Source organism: Diplotaxodon limnothrissa, linkage group LG20 (genome assembly GCF_057381915.1).
Source record: "Diplotaxodon limnothrissa isolate DT_005_m linkage group LG20, D_limnothrissa_male_GT1.1, whole genome shotgun sequence".
NCBI classification, from domain to species: domain Eukaryota; kingdom Metazoa; phylum Chordata; class Actinopteri; order Cichliformes; family Cichlidae; genus Diplotaxodon; species Diplotaxodon limnothrissa.
In genome coordinates, this window is record NC_140615.1 from 2,340,517 (window position 1) to 2,360,900 (window position 20,384).

At 44.1% G+C, this 20,384-nt stretch overlaps 2 protein-coding genes across 5 annotated transcripts; one reads left to right on the forward strand and one right to left on the reverse strand.

Moving 5' to 3' along the window:
- Positions 1-1,841: 1,841 nt before the first annotated feature.
- Positions 1,842-6,485, reverse strand: etv7 (ETS variant transcription factor 7). 2 transcript variants are annotated; one of them, XM_085344967.1, is made up of 9 exons: positions 6,363-6,485; positions 6,033-6,171; positions 5,741-5,905; positions 5,487-5,663; positions 4,220-4,324; positions 3,981-4,124; positions 2,644-2,786; positions 2,389-2,489; positions 1,842-2,291 (listed from the first exon to the last, which is right to left on the reverse strand). In XM_085344967.1, exons 1-9 carry the CDS (start codon positions 6,393-6,395, stop codon positions 2,102-2,104), a joined length of 1,197 nt encoding a protein of 398 aa, XP_085201093.1. In that variant the 5' UTR covers positions 6,396-6,485; the 3' UTR covers positions 1,842-2,101. The 2 variants fall into 2 exon arrangements, with proteins under 2 accessions (XP_085201093.1, XP_085201092.1); XM_085344966.1 differs by having other exon boundaries at positions 4,220-4,348.
- Positions 6,486-8,178: 1,693 nt separating this feature from the next.
- Positions 8,179-19,454, forward strand: LOC146610211 (uncharacterized). Of its 3 annotated transcripts, none has more exons than XM_085345183.1 (5): positions 8,179-8,217; positions 16,901-16,920; positions 17,327-17,583; positions 18,613-18,793; positions 18,901-19,454. In XM_085345183.1, the coding sequence occupies exons 3-5, from the start codon at positions 17,329-17,331 to the stop codon at positions 19,095-19,097; spliced, it is 633 nt and encodes a 210-aa protein (XP_085201309.1). In that variant the 5' UTR covers positions 8,179-8,217; positions 16,901-16,920; positions 17,327-17,328; the 3' UTR covers positions 19,098-19,454. The 3 variants fall into 3 exon arrangements, with proteins under 3 accessions (XP_085201309.1, XP_085201310.1, XP_085201308.1); XM_085345184.1 differs by having other exon boundaries at positions 8,185-8,217; positions 16,901-16,916; XM_085345182.1 differs by lacking the exons at positions 8,179-8,217; positions 16,901-16,920 and having other exon boundaries at positions 17,267-17,583.
- Positions 19,455-20,384: the final 930 nt, after the last annotated feature.

Genomic DNA, 20,384 nt, shown 5'->3' on the forward strand with positions numbered 1-20,384 from the left:
TTAATGTGGTGAGGTTTCTAAAGTTGGAAACAGTGATTTAGCATCACCCAGGCTCCTGTAGCAATTACTGACTTCCGCCTGATCTTTACGTCATGCAGTGTTGCCTGTTGGACACAGGAGTCACATGAGATGTCTGACTCCTGACAGATAATGTTACTATTGTCTGCAAGTAGGCGACTCTTGACTTTCTTAAAATTAAATTAACCTCTTAAGCTCCAAGCCTAACTGATCTCCTGCCTTTTGCCCTCATATCAGGAGGCGTTGGGGCTTAAGGGGTTAATTTGGTGTATGTCTGTTGTGTACCTCATTAAGCATTATACACCAATAATAAACTAGCTTTTCTAACTTTCTTAACTTTACTTTACTTGGTACTTTACATGCATTTTTTAAGCAAAGCTGACTTATTTTTGCAGTGTTGGATATTAGAGGAGACATTGATGTAATGTAAGCTGCTCTGGTATTTTGCTCAAACCATGCCAGCTACCTAGACAGTTTCAAATGAACTTAATCTCAATGTAACAGATGCGGCTTTTATACTATTTGGATCAAATCGACATGTTGAATAAGTAAATTATCGAACTGATTTGCATTCAGGTGGGGACATAAAAAGCTGAAATGTCAGTTTACAGTCTACGTCTGTGCTGCCATCTGTCTGATCTGTTTAATTAACATCAAACTGACAAAGTGGAGATGGATATGTAAGCCTGTGAAACACTCTACACAAGCCTCTATTTTACGAATTCTACAGCTCCAGCTGAACAGAGTTATTATACCTAATAGGTCAAAATGTTTTTAGGCCCATACTGTAAAAACTGCATTGTCAAAGATGGGTGTAGTAAAAGACGAGCATCCGCAGATGACGAGTAAATCAGCCATGGCTCAGCCAGTCTTGTTTAAGGCCTGTCTTATAACATGTGGTGACTTTTTGTCTTTTCCTTAAAACTAAAAATATTCAAAAGCTGAACCACTGTAGGAAATACGAGTATTTGAATCATTGAATTGTAAATCCTATTAAATTTACAACAGCACCCCCTGCTGGCAAAATTCAGACCATTCAACTGTCATGAGTGAATATTGCAATTGTTTAGCAACGATCTATTTTTGTCCTGACGTTTGGCTTGTCATAAGAAGTTAACTTTATCATTTTCATCTCAGAAAAACATTTATATGAAATGTTTTACCAACATATATAATTGGGATAGCTCAGTAGGTAGAGTGGTTGCCCCATGATCGGAAGGTCGGGGGTTCAAATCCACTGAACGGCTGCCCTGAGGTGCCCCTGAGCGAGGTACCGTCCCTGCACACTGCTCCCTGGGTGTCCAGTGGCTGCCCACTGCTTCACTGAGTGAATGGGTTAAATGCAGAGAGAAATTTCCCCTCAGGGACAATAAAGTATACATTAAAATATTTATTTTTCCAAAGCAAGTTCAATGCAAACTTTTCACACACACACACAATGAAACACCAAATACTTAACCTACGGATAGAAAAAGCTGCTTTCCACCACTGAAAAAAATAACAATTTGTAAAAATCCCAATCTGAGCTACGCTGAAGATTTCAAGGTATTACTACGTAAGCTGAAACTTTCAGATACCCTACCAAAAATGGGAGATAATAACCTGACATTTTGACTTATTGATGGCAATTTTTTTCTAGTGGTGGAAACAATCTTGAATATTAACCAGCATTCAAAACAAAAACAGTTATTTATCCTCTCTTATGTTATTAAACTCGTATTGGACTGTAGTCATTTCCAACCCATAGCTGCAAGACCTGTAAAGTTTATGAAAATAACTCTGTTATGTGATTATATTGAACGAAGCAGATAATTTTAAGTTTTGCTGGCTGGATAATTCTGTGATTAATTTCACAGTTTTCCTCACTCTTAATATTAGTGTTTACCCAGATCACAGTTATACACACATTGATTCAGAGAAAAAAAAAAATAATAATCTCACAGTAAACAACACAACTGTGTTTTTTCAGACTGTACATGCATTTTTTCCTCCCCTGAAAGCTCAAACCACGAGATAAATATATTACAACCTCCTATTTTATTCGGTAAGAGCCGTGCTGCTACACATGATCCACGGTTTTATTCTATCTCACTGGTGCACCAGTCGGGGGAGGCTGTGGAGACGTCCGATCAGGGGAAACCTCAAAATGGTCTTCAGAGAACTCTTGTGTAGGACTGGAGTCCGGGAAGTCGCCATCGTGAGGTGGAGTGTGCTCCAGGGCGCCGGAAGCCTCGACCTGCTGTTTCTTGATATCTTGAGGGAGTTTCAGAAACCTGAATGGAGGCGACGAACAGGCAGGAAGGATGAGTTTGAATGTTATTTAAGAGGAAAATAGAAAGCGGATGACAAAGAAAGGAGCAGAGACGAGACCTGAAAAGGAGTTTTTGTCCTCTTTCTTTTTTGATAATGTTCAGTTTGTAGTAATGCCGTAAAGCCCGAGACATTTTCTCATACGTCATATTTTCTCGGTTCTGTAAAAAGAGATCATGCATCATTAGTCATGCAAGTCATGCACTACATTATTCACTTTTCCCCAATGTTCCCTGCTTTTTTCTGTTTTGTTTTATTCTCCACCTGTGTAGCCGTTTTTCCTGATGGATGAAGCACAGAGAACTGGGAACTCACCTTGTGGTTTCCCCAGAGCCGTGCCAATCCATTGGGGTCCACCACCCTGAAAACTAAGCTGTCCGGATCTTCCCATCGAATGTATTCTTGGTAACGGTCATCACAAAGCAACTGATACACATAGTCCCACAGCAGCCTGCACTCTGGCCATGATTAGAAGAGTAATAACACACGTGTTGGCAGAACTTACACTACTGTCACAAATATACGTATTTAAAGTTCAATTCAGTACCATTTAGTATATTTTCACTCTCAGTGCCACGTTCCAATAAACACGTATAAAAATGGCGTAGTCACAAGTACATGCACTAATCATGTGGATGAATGCCACGGTCATTTACATCTTTTAATGATTTATTCGACCTGTTCTTGTACAGCAGACATCTTTAACGACTTTAGAAAACAAGAACTAGGTACACAAGTTTATATTTATTTTAGGTTCTCTCTAATCCACACAGGGTCAACAGTATATATACACAGGCTCACTAACATATAGTTGAATGTCCCACAGCAAGATGCATTTAGTAGCCATCAACAAGCCACTTACCATTCATCTTGGCAGAAATGGTCAAATTCATGTAAATTGGTTGGTTTCCTGGTTTTGAGAGTAGTCGCACTGTTCGAATAACTTGTACTCACACACACTTGCTGATAATATTGGAATCTGGAGTTGTTTAGAAATTTCAAGAGACCTTCTGAAGTTCTATCTGTGTTCTTTCTTTTTTATTATTTTGGTAAAGAGAAACGACCAATTGTAGTTAAACAACACTGCAGGACTTTCATCACCACTTATTAAGAGATTTAAGTGAATGTATGTATACTTTTCTCCCTGTGTGGATCAGAGAAAGTCATTAAAGATGTATGTTGTACAATCATTCCACCCGGACAAAGAACAGTTCAAAGAAAATCATTAAAAGCCTCAAATTGCCACGACATTCGCGCTCATGACGAGGAAACTTCTCACCACAAGTGTACCTGTAAGCCTGACATTAACATATCATTTTGAGCCGTCATTTAGACATAACAAAAGAATAAAATAGCCAACTATTGAATATTTAAAGCGCAGGTCCACTTTTGGGTTATTGCTTCAGGATGTTGTGTCTGTTTTGCTCTTTACCTCACAAACAAATCCAACGTGTTGGACTTAAAATAGTTTCTAGGAAACTGAGTGTGTTCATGTTATTGGTGCATTTGCTGATTGTATATAAAATGCTGTTTATGATATATGAGATTTTTTTTCTTCACTTTTTAAAGAGACACGGTTTTAACAATTCTGTGTGTTTTCTGTGATTAAATACATGAAGAGCACAATAGTCAACAAATTATTGTAACAATACCTGGGATGCGACCGTTTGCCTTGTGCAGCGGACTCCTTGGCTTATGTCGACTGGAGAGGTTCAGAGGCTCCGGGGTGATGTTCTTCGTTTGGGGATTACACTCATCCTGATTGTGGTGCAATGTTGAGGTACCCGCTGATCCGTCTGAGAGACACAGACGGCAACAAAGAAATGAAGCCTCTGAAACAGTAGGAATTGCAGGACAATTTACTTCTGCTATGGCCATTTGTCATACTCACTCTTTTGTGTGAGTGGTGCAGACAAGGTGTAGCAGATGGGGCGATCTGTAAGGGCTGACACTGATTTTGGCTGGCTGCTTACAGTGGCCCCGACAGCAGCCAACACTGTGGTGGTGAAAGCGGGTAAAACTGTGAGTCAGAAATATGAGGAAATGTGAAACGCTAAAGTGAAAGTAAAAGTGACTTTACAGCCACATGAACATTTTATAATATCAGGCTTAGCACAAGCTAATGTTTAACACAGAGACTGTTTTACTTCTAGCAGACAGAGCGCAGAACAAAGTCATTCTTCTGAACTTGAGAGTTAAAGGATCCTTTTTCCAGGAAACTGAAGACCATTGGCCAACACATTCTTTTTCTGGGAAGGATTATACAGTTGTTTTGCTTGACAAACGTTTGTGGGTGTGTGTCTTTGTGTAGTGTACGCATACACCATTTATGGTTCTGGTACTTCAGCATTTCCATTTCTTCATCATTATAAATTATGTGATAACTGCTTAACGCATCATGTAATTAGGTGAGCAAATAAAATCCGTTTTTGCAGAGAAGTCAATCAAAGTACCCAATCACAAAATAATGAGGGTTTATTTCATCTTTGCCAGCGAATCACTATTCCTCACATGTGAAGAAAAAGCACAGAGCAAAGGAAAACATTTCAGTTAGGGGTGAGCAAACATTGATTAGCGTCAGTCTTTAAATTTGGGGGATAAGAAGTCAATGGATGTCCTCACATGTAGAGTAAAACAAAAGTGGGAAAGAGAAAGGATTCCCACGTGATATGTTTGCACATGTGGTAGATCAGGAAGTATTCACACCCACGATCCAACCAGAATAAACGAGTTCTTATGTGGATACAAATGTTCCTGAAGACTAGAGATCCTCCTAAAACTTTACAAGAGGCAGAGCCTCTGATGAGAACCAAACCAAAGGTGCTTTTATCTATTATTCTGTACACAGACCAACAGGTAATGTTCAGTGTGTCCAATCATGGCCACATTCAAATCTAAACAAAAACATTTCTCTCTCCCTGTGTGTCTTTGTTGAATTACTGTACACAACACACTGCTACGTTTCTTGTCATTTCTTTAAATTTTACTCTATTTTTTCTTTTTTTACATTCTATTGCTGATCTAATGCATTTTCTTTTTTGCCCCATGTAAAGCACTCTGAGTCTACAACTTGTGTACAAATACATCTGTCTGCCTTTACACTGAACTGTAGTATAGCAGTATATATATTTATAAATGTACTCCTTAATTTTACTCACCCGGGGTGCCACTGACTTTGGGAGACTGTGGCTCTTGGACTGTGTGAGCGATTACCTGGCAGCTGACTGGACCCTGAAGGTGTCCAGCTGCCACGGGAGGAGTTGTGTTAGGCGGGTCACATACCACACTCCTCCTCTGCTGCTTCACACACTGAAGGATCTCATACAGAACATCACCTGCAGAAAAATGAGGGATTTCATATGAAAATGCAGCCACGGAAACAGGTGACTTCGATCTACTAACTCATGTCCACCTGAGCTGGGGCAGCGGCGTCTGAAGTCCTCCTTAGTGAGGAGACACAAGGCTCTGCCGTTCATCTCAAATCGGCCATTCTCCGGCCGGCGCAGCGAGTACTCCTTTTGAGCCCAGTGGAGCCACAGGGAAACATCATCTTTATCCCACAGGGACGGGTTAATTCCTGGAAACAATAAATGCATCATTTCAAATCTAATGTGCTTGCAGAAGGTGCTGCATATGTGTATCTGCAGTCATATCTGCAATTAATATTAACAGATAAGTAGAACAGAGAGGATAATTTAACTCACTCAGCCTTCCAGGCAGATGCCACAAGTCTTCTTGAGTGGGAGGACTAACCAAAGGATCTTGGGTAGGTGGGGAGTGATGCACAGTGGGATAAATGTTGACTTGCTTTTCACGTACAATCGATGGAGGACTGTTTTCTTGCTACAAAACATCGATACAAATGGCTATAGTCACAGTACTCAGCAGTTTTGGAGCAGCAATGCTGAGCGACAGAGAGCATAAACAACAGCTGCTGGTCACCGTCCAACGACAAACAAAAACTGAGTCGGATTCCAGGTTTGTGGTTTTAGACCACAGGCTTTGAAAGATTTGCCCCCGAAAGACTAACTTACCTTGATCAAAGGTGACGGGGAAACGCTCTCCATGGAGACGTCCTTTAATCTGCTCGACTGCACAGAAAATAGAGGGATTTCCTCATGAGCAGAATGAAAACAAACTTCGGGTCACGTCTCAAACAAAACTCACTTTTAAACGAACACACTCGAAGATTTTTTTAAACGCCACTATTTTCACAATCAACCCTTCCGGGAAATGAAAACGAAAGAAATATAATCCCTGCAGGGGGGTGTGTGCAAAATAGGATGATTGGAGGAAGCAACGACAGAGGACATTTCCAAAACCTTTGACTGCACTTGTTTAGACACGCAGTAGTATATTTACAGAAGCGCTGCAGCAGACGCTCTCGTTCATAAATGAAATGCGGGTGGAGGGAGGGTGACACCTATTTTTGTTTTATTTTTTGAATAGTTTTTATTTCTCTTTCTTTCTCTTTCGCTATTACGCAATACATACATGAGCGGTAACCCGTGTGGCCAGAAAATACAAGAAAACTACAGGAAGTGGTCGATGATAAGAAGTGCCAGAGATACTTAATAGTGATGGGTCGTTCGCGAACGAAATGGCTCTTAGAGCCGACTCTTTGACGTGAACGACGCGAGCCGGCTCCTTATCGCGAGCCGTCACATTTTTTTTTTGTTTTTTTTCCCCTCTTTCTCTCACCCTCTCTCTCGCACTTTTTTTCCGCTTCACTCTGCACGTGAGTCTTGTGCTTTATGCTGGGCAGAGGGGGGAGGGGCGGTAGTTACACTCAATAGTGCAGGAACAGAGCAGGAGGTAGAGACAGAGAAAGAGAGCCAGGGACAACAACATCACATTAGAAAGGTATAGTAATCATACACAACTATTTTCAGTTGTAGATGATAAAGGATTCAGAAAGTTTATTCATGCGGGCCCATATGACAGAGAATATGCATGTTCTTTTTGTTTTCATATTATAATTTATATTTAATTGTGTTGTGGTTTGCAGTGTTTTGTGTTGTTTCACTTTAAATTTGTAAAAGGAAAAAGCGGAAAATTGAAATAGTTAAAAGTTGAAATGTGAATAGTTGATTTTTGTATTATATGATTTATTTATTACATTTTTTTGTGGAGTGAATAAATAAAAGTATATTTACGGTGGCCCCTAGAGACAAAGCACATAAAAACTCCAAAACACGTACGAACTCTGAACCACATACAAACCCTGAAGCACGTACAAACTTCAAAATACGTAAAAACACGTAAAAACTCAGAAGCACATAAAAACTCAAAACACGTACAAAAGACAACAGAAGTGCTCCAGGATGCTGGGCGCAGTGTTGAGCTTTTGTTACCTAGTGGTTACACAAGCCAGCAAGTACCAACGACCGGATTTGGTGTGTGGTAATAACAGGTAAATGACCTTTTTTTTTAAAAAATTATTTGAATATATATGAGTGCCTGTGTATAAATACACAAACAATACACACATGCTTTCAATTGTGTAATTTAAGTGATCTAGTAGCTCTGCTTTGGAAGTTCAGTTCATGCTAGAAATGTGTTTTATATTTATATATAAACATATATAAATAAAACCACTTTTTTTTAACGTTAGTAATTCCTTTTGTGCACAATTTTATACTGTTGTTAATAATAAATTAATTAAAGCAACAAAACAACCTGAAGAGCCGGTTCGGAGCCGAAAGAGCCGGCTCTTTTTAGTGAGCCGAACCGAAAGAGCCGGATCTCTAAAAAGAGCCGGAAATCCCATCACTAATACTTAAGAGGTGTAGGACACCCCGGAACGGAGCAGCGCGTGCGCCGATGAAGCACAAGCTCCTCCCACTACCAGGAAGACTAAACTGCGGCGTGGCTGAGAGCCGACGAGCGCTGATGTAACATATGTGTTAAACACTTGTGAATTTCACCCAAAATACTTTCTTTTTTGGAATAAATATGTCATTTTTTTGCATCTCACTCTCCTATCTGTGTGTTCGGTCTGTGTGCGTTCATGTGCGTGTGTGCGCTGCGTGGTGACGTAGGCGCGTGCATGTGTGCCCCGGTCACAGCTCCTTTCAGCATGGCCGGAGGTAAGTCACTGCCACGTTGCTCTCAGTTAATCAAAGTTTGTTCGGATCCCAAGCTTCAGTGTGAATACGACCGTACCGCCGCGGTTTTGTTTATCGTTAAGAGACTCATTTGGGATAAGTTTTGTGGAGGACGAGTTCATTAATACACAATTATAATGAGTTATAGCCGAGAACTCGGCTAATATGCTAGCATGCTAAGCTAGTCCGTATCGCTAGCGGCTTGAGAGTTTACTCGCGTCAGTCTCTCCTTTTGTGTAACAGCATGCACCTTTTCTTTCTTCGTCAGGAGAGGGTTACGGGCAGTCGCGTGACACGCACGGATCGAACATGTGTCTCTGTGTTGCAGGTATGGAGATGTTTTTATGTTTTGGAGATGCAGTCTTTCATTTATTGTTCTTATAAGTTGTTTTGATGTTTTTTAGTGACATATTGTTTATTTTGTGCTTTTTGTTTTTTGAGAGTTTAAGTCAATGGTTTGAAATAATTTGTTGTATTTGGTTCGTTACATTAATGTACATTAAGGACACAGCTCCTTTCAGCATGGCCGGAGGAGAGGGTTACGAGCAGTCGCGTGACACGCACGGATCGAACATGTGTCTCTGTGTTGCAGATGTGCAGTAAAGAGCCAAAGATTCGACACTGTCTCCTGCCTCTTGCTTCAACACCAAAACACAACGCAGAACAGCAGGCGTAACAATTACACGGGTTACATTGGTGCCGTGACCCTTTGGATTCATCAAGCATCGACGTCATCTCGATCACCGTGGGGAGCTCTTCACAATTGCCCTCGTTCCAAGTTGGTTGCTTTTCCTAACTTGTGTGGGACTTTTTGAATGAGCTTGGACATTTAATCTGCTCAATTCTCATCCTGAATAACATTAAGTGTTAGTTAAGAATACTGTGTTTGCGTTTGTTCAGTTGCACTATTTGGAATTTTGTTTCTTGTGATTGTGCTTTATTCATCATTATGGAGCCAGCATCTGGTTCGGAGGCAACTGGTGTTCCTGATGAGGAGGTTTCCTCTAATGTTGGTTTGGGGCGAGGGTGGTTTCTTGGGGATGGGGCTCAGACACCTAAAGTTGGTGTGTCATTTGCTCCCAAGTTTTGTTCCACTCGTCTCCAGGTTCCCCCCTGTGACATTCAGACCCCGCAGACAGCTGGCAGCGCTGAGTTGAGTACACTCATCTCAGACTTGGCCAATCAGATTGGTCAGTCCATCGTAGCCCAGCTGCAAGGTGATAAGGGGAGCAGTATGCCTACTGAAAGCTCTAAGGCTGAGCAGGGACCCCCTGAGCTAAATTTGTCTGGGGTGAAACTGGTCTTGCAATCAGACGTCAAGGAGCCACCAGTTTTCAGGGGTGATGGCAGTGATAAATTTTCCATTCATGAATGGGTCGAGATGATGGAAATGTACTTTGTAAAACGCAACACACCAACAGACCAGCGATCACGTGACATATTGGCTAGGTTGATGGGGAAGGCTAAGGATGTAGTGAGGGTCACCCTACGTCACAACCCCTCACTTGACCATGTCCAGGTTCCTGAATTGATATTTGACATTCTGAAACAGCACTTTAGCGTATTGACTTACTCCTCTATGCCTATGGCTGACTTCTATAACACCAAACCATTACAACATGAGGGAGTGATGGAATATTGGATAAGGCTAAACAATGCTATTGACGCTGCTGACGAGTGCTTGCGTAGGCAGGGGCGTAATGTTGAGGACCCAGGGCGTGAGGTCTCGATGATGTTCATCAAGTATTGCCCCGACCCCATCCTCTCGAACAGGCTCAGCATCAAAGCAGCTGAGGAGTGGACAACCACTGAGGTTCAAGAACGCATTGATAGCTTCCAGCGTGAACTCAGGGCACGCAGTCAGGGCAGTTCCCACACCTCACAGAGGAGAGAGGTTAGCCACAACTGCTCTGTTGTGCCTCAAGAAGCGATGGCGCCACAGCCTGGTCAGGCCAGTGTCGCCTTGCAGTCTCAGCCTACAGCAGCAGCCTCAAACCTCGCTTGTCAGCTTTCGCCCACAGCAACTTGCTTCACTCCTGTTCTAGCTGATGTTTCGACGACCTATCCTTCTGGGACATCAGTGTCTCCTTGTCCGGTGCCTACGCCTACTCCTCAGTTCCAACAGTCACCAACATACACTGTGACCACTCAACCTAGTCAGCAGTCAGTTGGTTGCGAACTTGGTTCGACTGACACCCAAGCTTTTGATGTGACTGGCATGCGCGCTCTGATCAGCCTCTTGGATCGCGTGATTGCATGTCAGAATGTGCAGACTGCAGCCCCTGCATCTACACCTTCGCAGCGTCTTACCCGCGGGCCCTTTCTTAAGAAGAATTGTCAGGTCTGTGGCAACACTGGTCATTCCACTCACATGCACTGCAGGAGAGAGAATCTCTGTCTTGCATGTTTTGCTCCTGGTCATTGGAAAAAGGACTGTCACAGTCGTCGTGAGGGACGGGAGGCCGGGGCTGTCGCGAGGCAGGGTTGGCCTTCGGAAAACTGAATCACCCACATTTGGAGAGGGGCAGTGTGGGGGAAGAACCTAATACCCTCAATCATGATGAATCGGATCTCGAAATTCTTTATGTCAACACCTGTTCAACAATGCCAGAGGGGTACCGTGTCGTGGTTCAGGGACCAGCAGTAGTGCCCACATTTAGTGAATTGTTCTACACCCAAGTTGCAGTGAATGACAAGGTTAACTTGAGGGGCATGATGGATTCCGGGTCTATGGCTTGCACTATGAGTGAAGAGGCCGAGAAGTCACTTAGAGAGGCTGGGGCTCTTGTGAGTGGACCGCAGTCGGCCGAACGGATTGTGCTGGTTGGCTGTGGTGGGAAGCAGACCCACCCAAAGTGCGTTTATGACTTGACACTTACTGTGCACGGTGTGAAATGCATTGTACCAGTTTTGGTAGTGTCGGGCCAGCGTGATGAGCTCATCATTGGCTCCAACGTTCTCAAGTACCTGATGCGAGTTATGAAACATTCTGATGACTATTGGAAGCTTGTGTCTGTGGGAAGCAAGCACTCGCTTCTTGACTATGAGCACTTCTTGGACATGATGTCGTGCACCACCAGATGGAGGGGTGAGGAGGTTCCCGACAAAATTGGCACTGTGAAACTGCCTCGTGCTGTGACACTACTCCCACGGTGTGAACATCTGGTATGGGGCAGGCTACCCAGCAATGTGCCAGTCTCTCCAGGCAGCACGATCATCGTGGAACCGTGCACCTCTGGGTCTGGGCCGAGAGACGTTCTTGTTGGCCGGGTGATCACATCCATGTGGGGTGATCGGTGGGTGCCATTGAAGATGACCAATCTCTCCTCAAAACCACTGACCTTGAAACGCAACTCGAGGGTTGCTGTTGTTTCATCTTGCCTTGCGGTGGAGGACCTTGATTTCCAGCAGGACTCCTGCAAGATGGCGAGTATGGCCCAGGTACCAGCCAGTGGGCCAGCTACTACTGAGGCCGACTTGAATGACAGGTTGTGCTCCCTAGGTTTGGGTGATCTTGACATTGACTCATGCCATGCCAGTTTACAATCAAAGAGAGAGCTCGTTGAGCTAATTGAGCAGTATGAGGACATCTTCTCTAGACACCCGCTTGACTGTGGCGAAGCTAGACGCTTTGTACATCGGATCCACCTGACTGATGAACGCCCATTCCGTATGCCTTACAGAAGAGTACCCCCTGCTCATTACCAACAACTAAGGCAGGTACTCACTGACATGGAGGAGAAAGGGATTATTCGCAAATCCATCAGCGAGTATGCATCCCCCCTCGTCATGGTCTGGAAAAAGGATGGCGGATTGCGGATTTGTACGGACTTCAGGTGGTTGAATGCGCGGACTCTTAAGGATGCGCATCCACTCCCTCACCAAGCGGATTGCCTTGCCGCGCTTGGGGGCAATGCCTTCTTCAGCACGATGGACTTAACCTCTGGGTTTTACAACATCCCAATGTGTGAGGAGGATAAGAAGTACACCGCTTTCACGACGCCTGTTGGCCTCTACGAATACAACCGGATGCCACAAGGGCTTTGCAATAGCCCAGCTTCATTCATGCGCATGATGCTGAACATCTTTGGTGACCTCAACTTCACCAGTCTGCTCTGCTACTTGGATGACCTCCTGGTCTTTGCTCCCACTGAAGAGGAAGCCCTGTGCCGGCTCCGAGCTGTTTTTCAAAGGTTGAGAGACAACAATCTCAAGTTGAGTCCAAAGAAGTGTCATCTGCTGCGGAAGTCAGTCAGGTTTCTGGGCCATGTCATCGACCAGACCGGAGTGGCTGTGGACCCAGCTAAGGTGGAAGTGGTTTCCAAGATGCCAAGGGAGGCTCTAATGGAGAAGGATGGTTGCACTCCTTCTGTGAAGAGGATTAAGTCCTTTCTAGGAATGGTCTTTTTCTATCAGTGCTTCATCCCTGGTTGCTCAGCCATTGCCAAGCCTCTGTTTGCTCTGACGGCTGGTCAGAAGAGGAAGGGACGGACTAGTCACGCTGGGAGGGGTGCTGGCATGTTCAGAAAGTTGACTGCTGCAGATTGGAGCCCTGCATGTGACAAGGCCTTTCATAAACTGAAGGACGACCTCCTTAACTGTGCCGTGTTGGCTCATCCTGACTTTTCACGACCGTTCATTTTGTCTGTGGATGCTTCTCTGGATGGACTGGGAGCGGTTCTGTCACAATTGCCTATCGACGGGGATAAGGCACGCCCTATTGCTTTCGCGAGCAAGGCGCTAAGCAGGTCACAGCAGAGATACCCAGCCCATCGCCTTGAGTTCATGGCCCTAAAGTGGAGCATCTCTGAAAAGTTCAGCCACTGGTTGATGGGGCACAAGTTCACAGTGTGGACTGACAACAACCCGCTCGTTCATGTATTGACCAAACCCAAGCTGGACGCTTATGAACAAAGGTGGGTGGCCAAGCTGTCATCCTACGACTTTGATTTGAGGTACATCCCAGGTCGAAAGAATGTTGTAGCAGATGCACTTAGTCGTGACCCCTTCACCTATCAACCTATCGGTGGGCGCTTGCTTCAAGAGCCCTACGAGCACTTGGTGCGGAATGCAGAAGGTGCGGCGGCTCATGAGGTGCAGGACGCTTTCAGGTTTGGTGTCCAAAATATTCGGGTTGTCCAACAACCTGTTCCAGCTCTGGCCTCAGAAGATTTCTACAGTTCGTCGGAAGTCACGGCTACCTTGGCTCACCATGATTACTGGGAAACCGCTGCGGAGAATAGAGCTGCCTCCATTCTCCACCTTGTTCAGCAGTTGCAACCAGTTGGCAATGATGTACTGCCATCACTTACCTTACATGAGCTGGAGGACCACCAACTTCAAGATCCCGTCATCTCCGCTGTCCTGCCACTCGTAGCCCGCAGGAGGCACCCTTCCAGGCGTGAGAGACATGGTATGGATTCCAGGGCACTGGCCCTATTGAAGCACTGGGAGAGGCTCAAGGTTCGGGATGGCATTCTCTACAGGGAGACGAGAGACCCTGTGAGCAAAACAAAGAGACTCCAGTTGGTGTTGCCAGTGAATTTACGGGTGCAGGCCTTGAAAGGTGTCCACGATTTGGCAGGGCACCAGGGTCAAGTTCGCACCCTCCACCTAGCAAGGCAACGTTTTTTCTGGCCCAATATGGAGAGGGATGTGAAGGAGCATGTTCGGTGCTGTGGAAGGTGCATACTTGCCAAGACTCCAGAGCCTGCAGCACGAGCCCCATTAGAGAGCATTAAGACCTCTGTTCCCATGGAGCTCATCTGCATTGACTTTTGGTCAGCAGAGGACAAAAAGAAGCGCTCTGTTGATGTGCTTGTGGCAACTGACCACTTCACGAAAATGGCCTTTGCTTTCCCGTGCAGGAATCAGACTGCCAAGCAGGTTGCCAGAAAGTTGTGGGACTGTGTTTTTTGTGTATATGGTTTCCCTGAGCGTATTCACTCAGACCAAGGTCCCAGCTTTGAGAGTGAACTATTTTCTGAGCTTCTGCAGATTTCGGGCGTTGCCAAGTCTCACACTACAGCTTATCACCCTATGGGGAATGGGGGCACGGAGCGGTTCAACCGCACACTTGGCAACATGCTGCGAGCTCTCCCTCTCAGAGCCAAACAGGAATGGCCGCAGCAGATTCAGACATTGACCTTTGCTTATAATGCAACTGTTCACGAGACTGCTGGATATGCCCCATTCTATTTGATGTTCGGCCGTGTCCCACGACTACCGGTCGACGTTATGTTCAAGTCTGTTTTGCATGATCCCATTGTGGTGGACTTTAACGGCTACTCCAAGCTTCTTCTGTCGTACTTGTCTGAGGCTGCCAGGATCGCCCAGGAGCACACCAGCAATGAGCAGGAGCACCAGGCTCGTCAATACAACAAGAAAATCAAAGGTGTGTCTCTGAACGTTGGGGATCGCGTCCTGCTTGCCAATAAAGGCGAGCGGGGCAGGAAGAAACTTGCAGACAAGTGGGAGCCTCAGGTTTACACTGTTGTGGAGAGGCACCCCAGGACCCACATTTACAGGATCAGTGACTCTTCAGGCCAGAGTAAGGTTGTACACAGAAACCTTCTGTTGGACGTGAGTTTCCTTCCTGTCCAGGATTCGTTGGGAAGTCAGTCCTTAGACGTTTTCTCCAGTGAGGGGGATCTCAGTGCTGATGGGGATCTGGAGGACCCTGGCAGTCTAGGGACAGAGTCTACCGCAGCAAGGACTTCTTTGTGGGTCCTTTCGGATTTGAGCCATGGAGTGGATGTGGATTCCGCGGCAGGAGAGCATGCCTCACAGTCCACGGATCGTCAGCATGGTTCATGTGATGGTGCGGATGTGGACAATGCCCCACCTGATTCTCAGACTTGCACAACGGACATTCCAGCAAGCCCTGCTGGTCAGGCCCAGCACTTTGCTCTTCCTACTCCGGTTGACTGTTCCGCTACCTCTGATTCGACACAGTCTGGCACAGATTCTGTTCCAGGTGCCTGTCATGGGGACGCTGTTGTTCCGCAGACTGTTTCTGTTTCTGGTTCAGACATCAATCAGACCTCTGGTCAGCCGTATACTGAGCAGCCATCCAACTTGCCAAGACATGACTCTGACCATGCCAATGTTCGAAGCAGAGTGGTTACCAGAGCAGGTCGGGTGGTAAAGTCAGTCAACAGGCTGATAGAAAACATGGTCCAGAAGCCTATTACATGGGGCCTGTTACCGCCACGGGAGGCTCGGCCTCTGACATAGACTGTTTTTTTTGGGTTATCCCATTGCGTATTATGAATGTGTTGTACTTGCTTGAGGCATCATGACACCCACCCTGGGCGTTTTTATGGGACCACGTTTGATGAGGTGTAGGCTGCACCTTTGTGTTCTGAAAGGGTTGGAGGCCTGATCAACCTATCCAACTTCTTTTAATCCATTTATGGATAGTTTTTAACTGAACTATGGGATAAGATCCTTGGGTTACCTGTTCCGGAGGTGATGGTAGTTCAGCGTCGTTGTGCCTCTTGGTACTGCAGTACCATTCAGATGTGTAGTGATTTTGGTGAAATTCAGGGGGGGTGAATGTAACATATGTGTTAAACACTTGTGAATTTCACCCAAAATACTTTCTTTTTTGGAATAAATATGTCATTTTTTTGCATCTCACTCTCCTATCTGTGTGTTCGGTCTGTGTGCGTTCATGTGCGTGTGTGCGCTGCGTGGTGACGTAGGCGCGTGCATGTGTGCCCCGGTCACAGCTCCTTTCAGCATGGCCGGAGGTAAGTCACTGCCACGTTGCTCTCAGTTAATCAAAGTTTGTTCGGATCCCAAGCTTCAGTGTGAATACGACCGTACCGCCGCGGTTTTGTTTATCGTTAAGAGACTCATTTGGGATAAGTTTTGTGGAGGACGAGTTCATTAATACACAATTATAATGAGTTATAGCCGAGAACTCGGCTAATATGCTAGCATGCTAAGCTAGTCCGTATCGCTAGCGGCTTGAGAGTTTACTCGCGTCAGTCTCTCCTTTTGTGTAACAGCATGCACCTTTTCTTTCTTCGTCAGGAGAGGGTTACGGGCAGTCGCGTGACACGCACGGATCGAACATGTGTCTCTGTGTTGCAGGTATGGAGATGTTTTTATGTTTTGGAGATGCAGTCTTTCATTTATTGTTCTTATAAGTTGTTTTGATGTTTTTTAGTGACATATTGTTTATTTTGTGCTTTTTGTTTTTTGAGAGTTTAAGTCAATGGTTTGAAATAATTTGTTGTATTTGGTTCGTTACATTAATGTACATTAAGGACACAGCTCCTTTCAGCATGGCCGGAGGAGAGGGTTACGAGCAGTCGCGTGACACGCACGGATCGAACATGTGTCTCTGTGTTGCAGATGTGCAGTAAAGAGCCAAAGATTCGACACTGTCTCCTGCCTCTTGCTTCAACACCAAAACACAACGCAGAACAGCAGGCGTAACAATTACACGGGTTACACTGACTGTAAACGAAAGTAGGTAAGCGCTTTATCCGGGCAACTGGCACCGAGAGTCAGAGGGGCAGCCATGTTGTCCTGTACCCGTGTGAACTGCGTGCTGCGTGAGGGCACCGTGTCAGCTGTTTGGATTCTCCTGAACGGAGAAAAATGATGGCCCGATACTCTGAGTCTGTAAATCTACAAGTTTCAATCAAGTGCTCAACTTTAATTGGTTATTCAGTAATAACAATGTTAATAAACTTCTACTTGGCTTTAAAACAAATCAGCGGATTAAACATTAACTGCGCAACAAATAATGATAAGCAAAGTCCAGCCACACTGTGAGGGCGAACCATGTATAACATGTTATACACCGTGTCCTCACGTTGAACACCGCTGAACCTGAAAGCAGAAAGTTTTAGCCAAATATTTCATGTTTTTTTCAGTCATGTGGGCTGAACCACTGGGGAAACAGCTGGGCCGTCCCACGCGATCACTTGCAGGGTGGTTGGTGAGCAAGTGGCTCACAGCTTACAATCAGGTCCTGGAGGAGAGTGCTGTGCAGCTGTGTGCCATCCAACCTGGGGACACTGTGCTGGAGCTGGGCCATGGCCCCGGTCTGGGTCTACAGTCTGCAGCCAAACTGCTCACGGGCCCCACAGGCCACCTTATAGGGGTGGATTACTCAGAGTACATGCACCAGGTGAGGTAGAAAGAGTGGAATAAACAAGTCAAATTCAAGTTTATTTAATACATGTGGGTTGTTACTGTTACGAAGAGTGTCTTTGAAAAAGAGTAAAAGCACACAGCTTTGTTGTGGCCTCTTCAGCCTTGCTAAAGCAGACACATTGCAAGCCTTTAAAAAGAAAATGCACTATTTCGGAGAAAATACGCACACTGGCCACTTATTTCGTTACTTCACCGGCTTCAGAGCTGCCTGAGTTATCTGTGTCATAGATTCAACAAGGTGCTGAAAACATTTCTTTGATTTTGGTCCATATTGACATGAGGGAAAAATCACATTGTTGCTGCAGATTTGGCTGCTGGACACCCATGAAGTGATACCACCATATCTCAGAGGTATCCTCTTAAATTGAGATGATGTGGAGGCCATTTAAAGTCAGAATGAAACACTTGATGTTTAAAATCTAATTTAAAATCTCCCCAAAACTAACATAGATGTAACACTGTCTGTGTAGCTGGATTTAAGAAATAAGAGCTTAAAGTTTTTAAAACACGTTTAGCGCCATCATGTGTCAGTGGAGAATGTGACATCACTAATGTGCTGATGTCTCCACTGATGCTGTGAGTTTATGCCAGCTAATTATTAACAGAACCAATAACTCATAATGAGACTAAAATCAGTTTAAGGGGTCACCTTTGTGCTGCCCGTGGCTGCAACAATGAGTTTTACGTTAAAACCAAGGATTCTGAACCTAAATGCCACAGCAGAAATCATGAACCATCAGACCATGCAGAGTTTTCCAATCTTCTGTCAAGCCCATGCAAATTAGCGTCTACTAGTGAACAATGTCCTGTTCTGAACTGATCGCACCTGGTGTGGTCTGGCCCAGCTTCTTTAAGGTTTGATGTATTGTGCGTTCTTCTGCATACCTTTGTTGTATATTAAATAAATAAATAAAAATCAAGCACTGCTGAGCAGGCAGCTAAGACCTAAGAAAAGCATAGCTGCTAATCAGGGACAATATTGTAATTCTTCTGTGTCTGACAGATGGCAAAGAAACAAATGATGGAACTTATAGCGAGTAAAAAAGTGACGCTCCACCACTGTGACGTAGCAGCAATGCCTCTCAGAGACAGCACTGTGGACAGAGTCTTTCACTGTAACTGCTACTACTTCTGGCCTGATCTTAGAAAAGGAGCCGCAGAAATACACCGGGTGATGAAGCCAGGTAATGCCATGACAGTCAGGCAAACTTTATTTACAGATTTAGTTCCAAAACTTGTCTTTAAATAATGATTCTCAAATTGAATTTCCCCATCTTTTTAACCCACCCAGGAGCCCTGATGGTCACAACTCTGAGGCTTTCTCGTGTGGCTACGATAGCAGCGAAGGGGGTGATGCCAGGGGAAAACTGGCGCCCAGAGGCCTACATGGCAGCTCTGAGAGACTCCGGCTTCACTGATGTCAGAATGGAGGACAAGCAGGACAGAAACATTACTTTTCAGGCTATCTTTGCCACTGCCTTCAAATAAGATACTTATGCAATTATGAAGTTTAGTGTGATTACATCAGTCATTAATGGTCTTCCTTTTGAAGATGGATAAACTTGAACTTATCATAATGATAAACATATACAGATGAGAAGTTTTATATCATTTTCTGTCATTCCCTACGTGCAATGTTCTTACATCAGTACCAGTATACAGTATGGTGATTTTAAAGCTTCAAAACAGCATTACTGTGAAAAGTGGAAATAAAACATAATGAAGAACTCTATGGAGGAAACCCAACTGTATGAATGTGTAATCATGCAATAAATGGAAAACAGGAATAAAAGAATTAGAAAGAATAAAACACACAAGATGATACCAAAGTCTTATAGTGCTTCTGCTGTCAAAATAAAACAAAACTCATGGTGTCAGCTCCACCAAGAAATGATATATTTGGTAGCGTTGGGGTGTGTGTCATTTTGTCCTTAAACTCAAAAGCTCAAAAGCTTTTGAATGAATTCTGATCAAACTTTGCAAAGTGGGGACGTGTTAACAATCCATTAATAATTACTTTACATCCATCAACTTAATAATTGATGGATGTAAAGTCCACAAAAAGCATCTTAAAAGATTTTAAAATGTCATATCATAACTGACCTCTGTCCTTCAGGGTCAACAGATAGATCTGAAGGTCCAAGTGATAATGTGATATCAAGTTACTTATTACAGTTATGTTTCGTACTGTCACATAGACATACAGGCATTTAATTATACATGGGGATTATAAATATCGCGTTACTTTGGGCCTCTGTCTTCTTCTTCGAGGTTAAATAAGGTCAAACTTTAATAAAAAATAAAGTCTACTGCACTTTTGCACTGGCAACATTTGGGAAATGATACTGTTATATGGGGTCAGTATCACATTATAGTTTGCTTCCAAATATAATTTCATATTTGACCTCTGATCTCGCTTTTACATTTCACCTGTGTCTTCTTTTCATTCAAGTTTACCCAAAATGCCTATATCTTTAAAGAAAGTGTTGTCAAGAAAAAGATGATGAACTGCTTTGTTAGTTAGATATACGGTAGTGTAAATTGTAGTGCAATATTAGATCACATGCTCAGGTCTTTTAAACCCTTTTTTTTTTTACAAGTCAGTACCTATTATCCATTACCTACTCCTAGACAATATTTGTGTAACCAAAGTATACATTTGTCATGCCACCCTTATTTGAAACCTCTTAAATTACATTTGAAAAGAACAAAGAAAACTAAATTCATATATTGAAAATACACAAATATTACCTTATAAGTAAATACCGACTAGAG

Bases quoted from the DNA above. Each gene is read 5' to 3' on its own strand.
- etv7 (XM_085344966.1), bottom strand. From the start codon at position 6,395: ATGGAGAGCGTTTCCCCGTCACCTTTGATCAAG. The intron at 5,664-5,740 runs GTGGACATGAGT...ATTTTTCTGCAG, and splicing joins ACGCCGCTGCCCCAGCTCAG to GTGATGTTCTGTATGAGATC. The intron at 2,787-3,980 runs GTATTGTTACAA...AATCATGGCCAG, and splicing joins GGCAAACGGTCGCATCCCAG to AGTGCAGGCTGCTGTGGGAC.
- LOC146610211 (XM_085345182.1), top strand. From the start codon at position 17,314: ATGTTTTTTTCAGTCATGTGGGCTGAACCACTGGGGAAACAGCTGGGC. The intron at 17,584-18,612 runs GTGAGGTAGAAA...TGTGTCTGACAG, and splicing joins ACTCAGAGTACATGCACCAG to ATGGCAAAGAAACAAATGAT. The intron at 18,794-18,900 runs GTAATGCCATGA...TAACCCACCCAG, and splicing joins ACACCGGGTGATGAAGCCAG to GAGCCCTGATGGTCACAACT.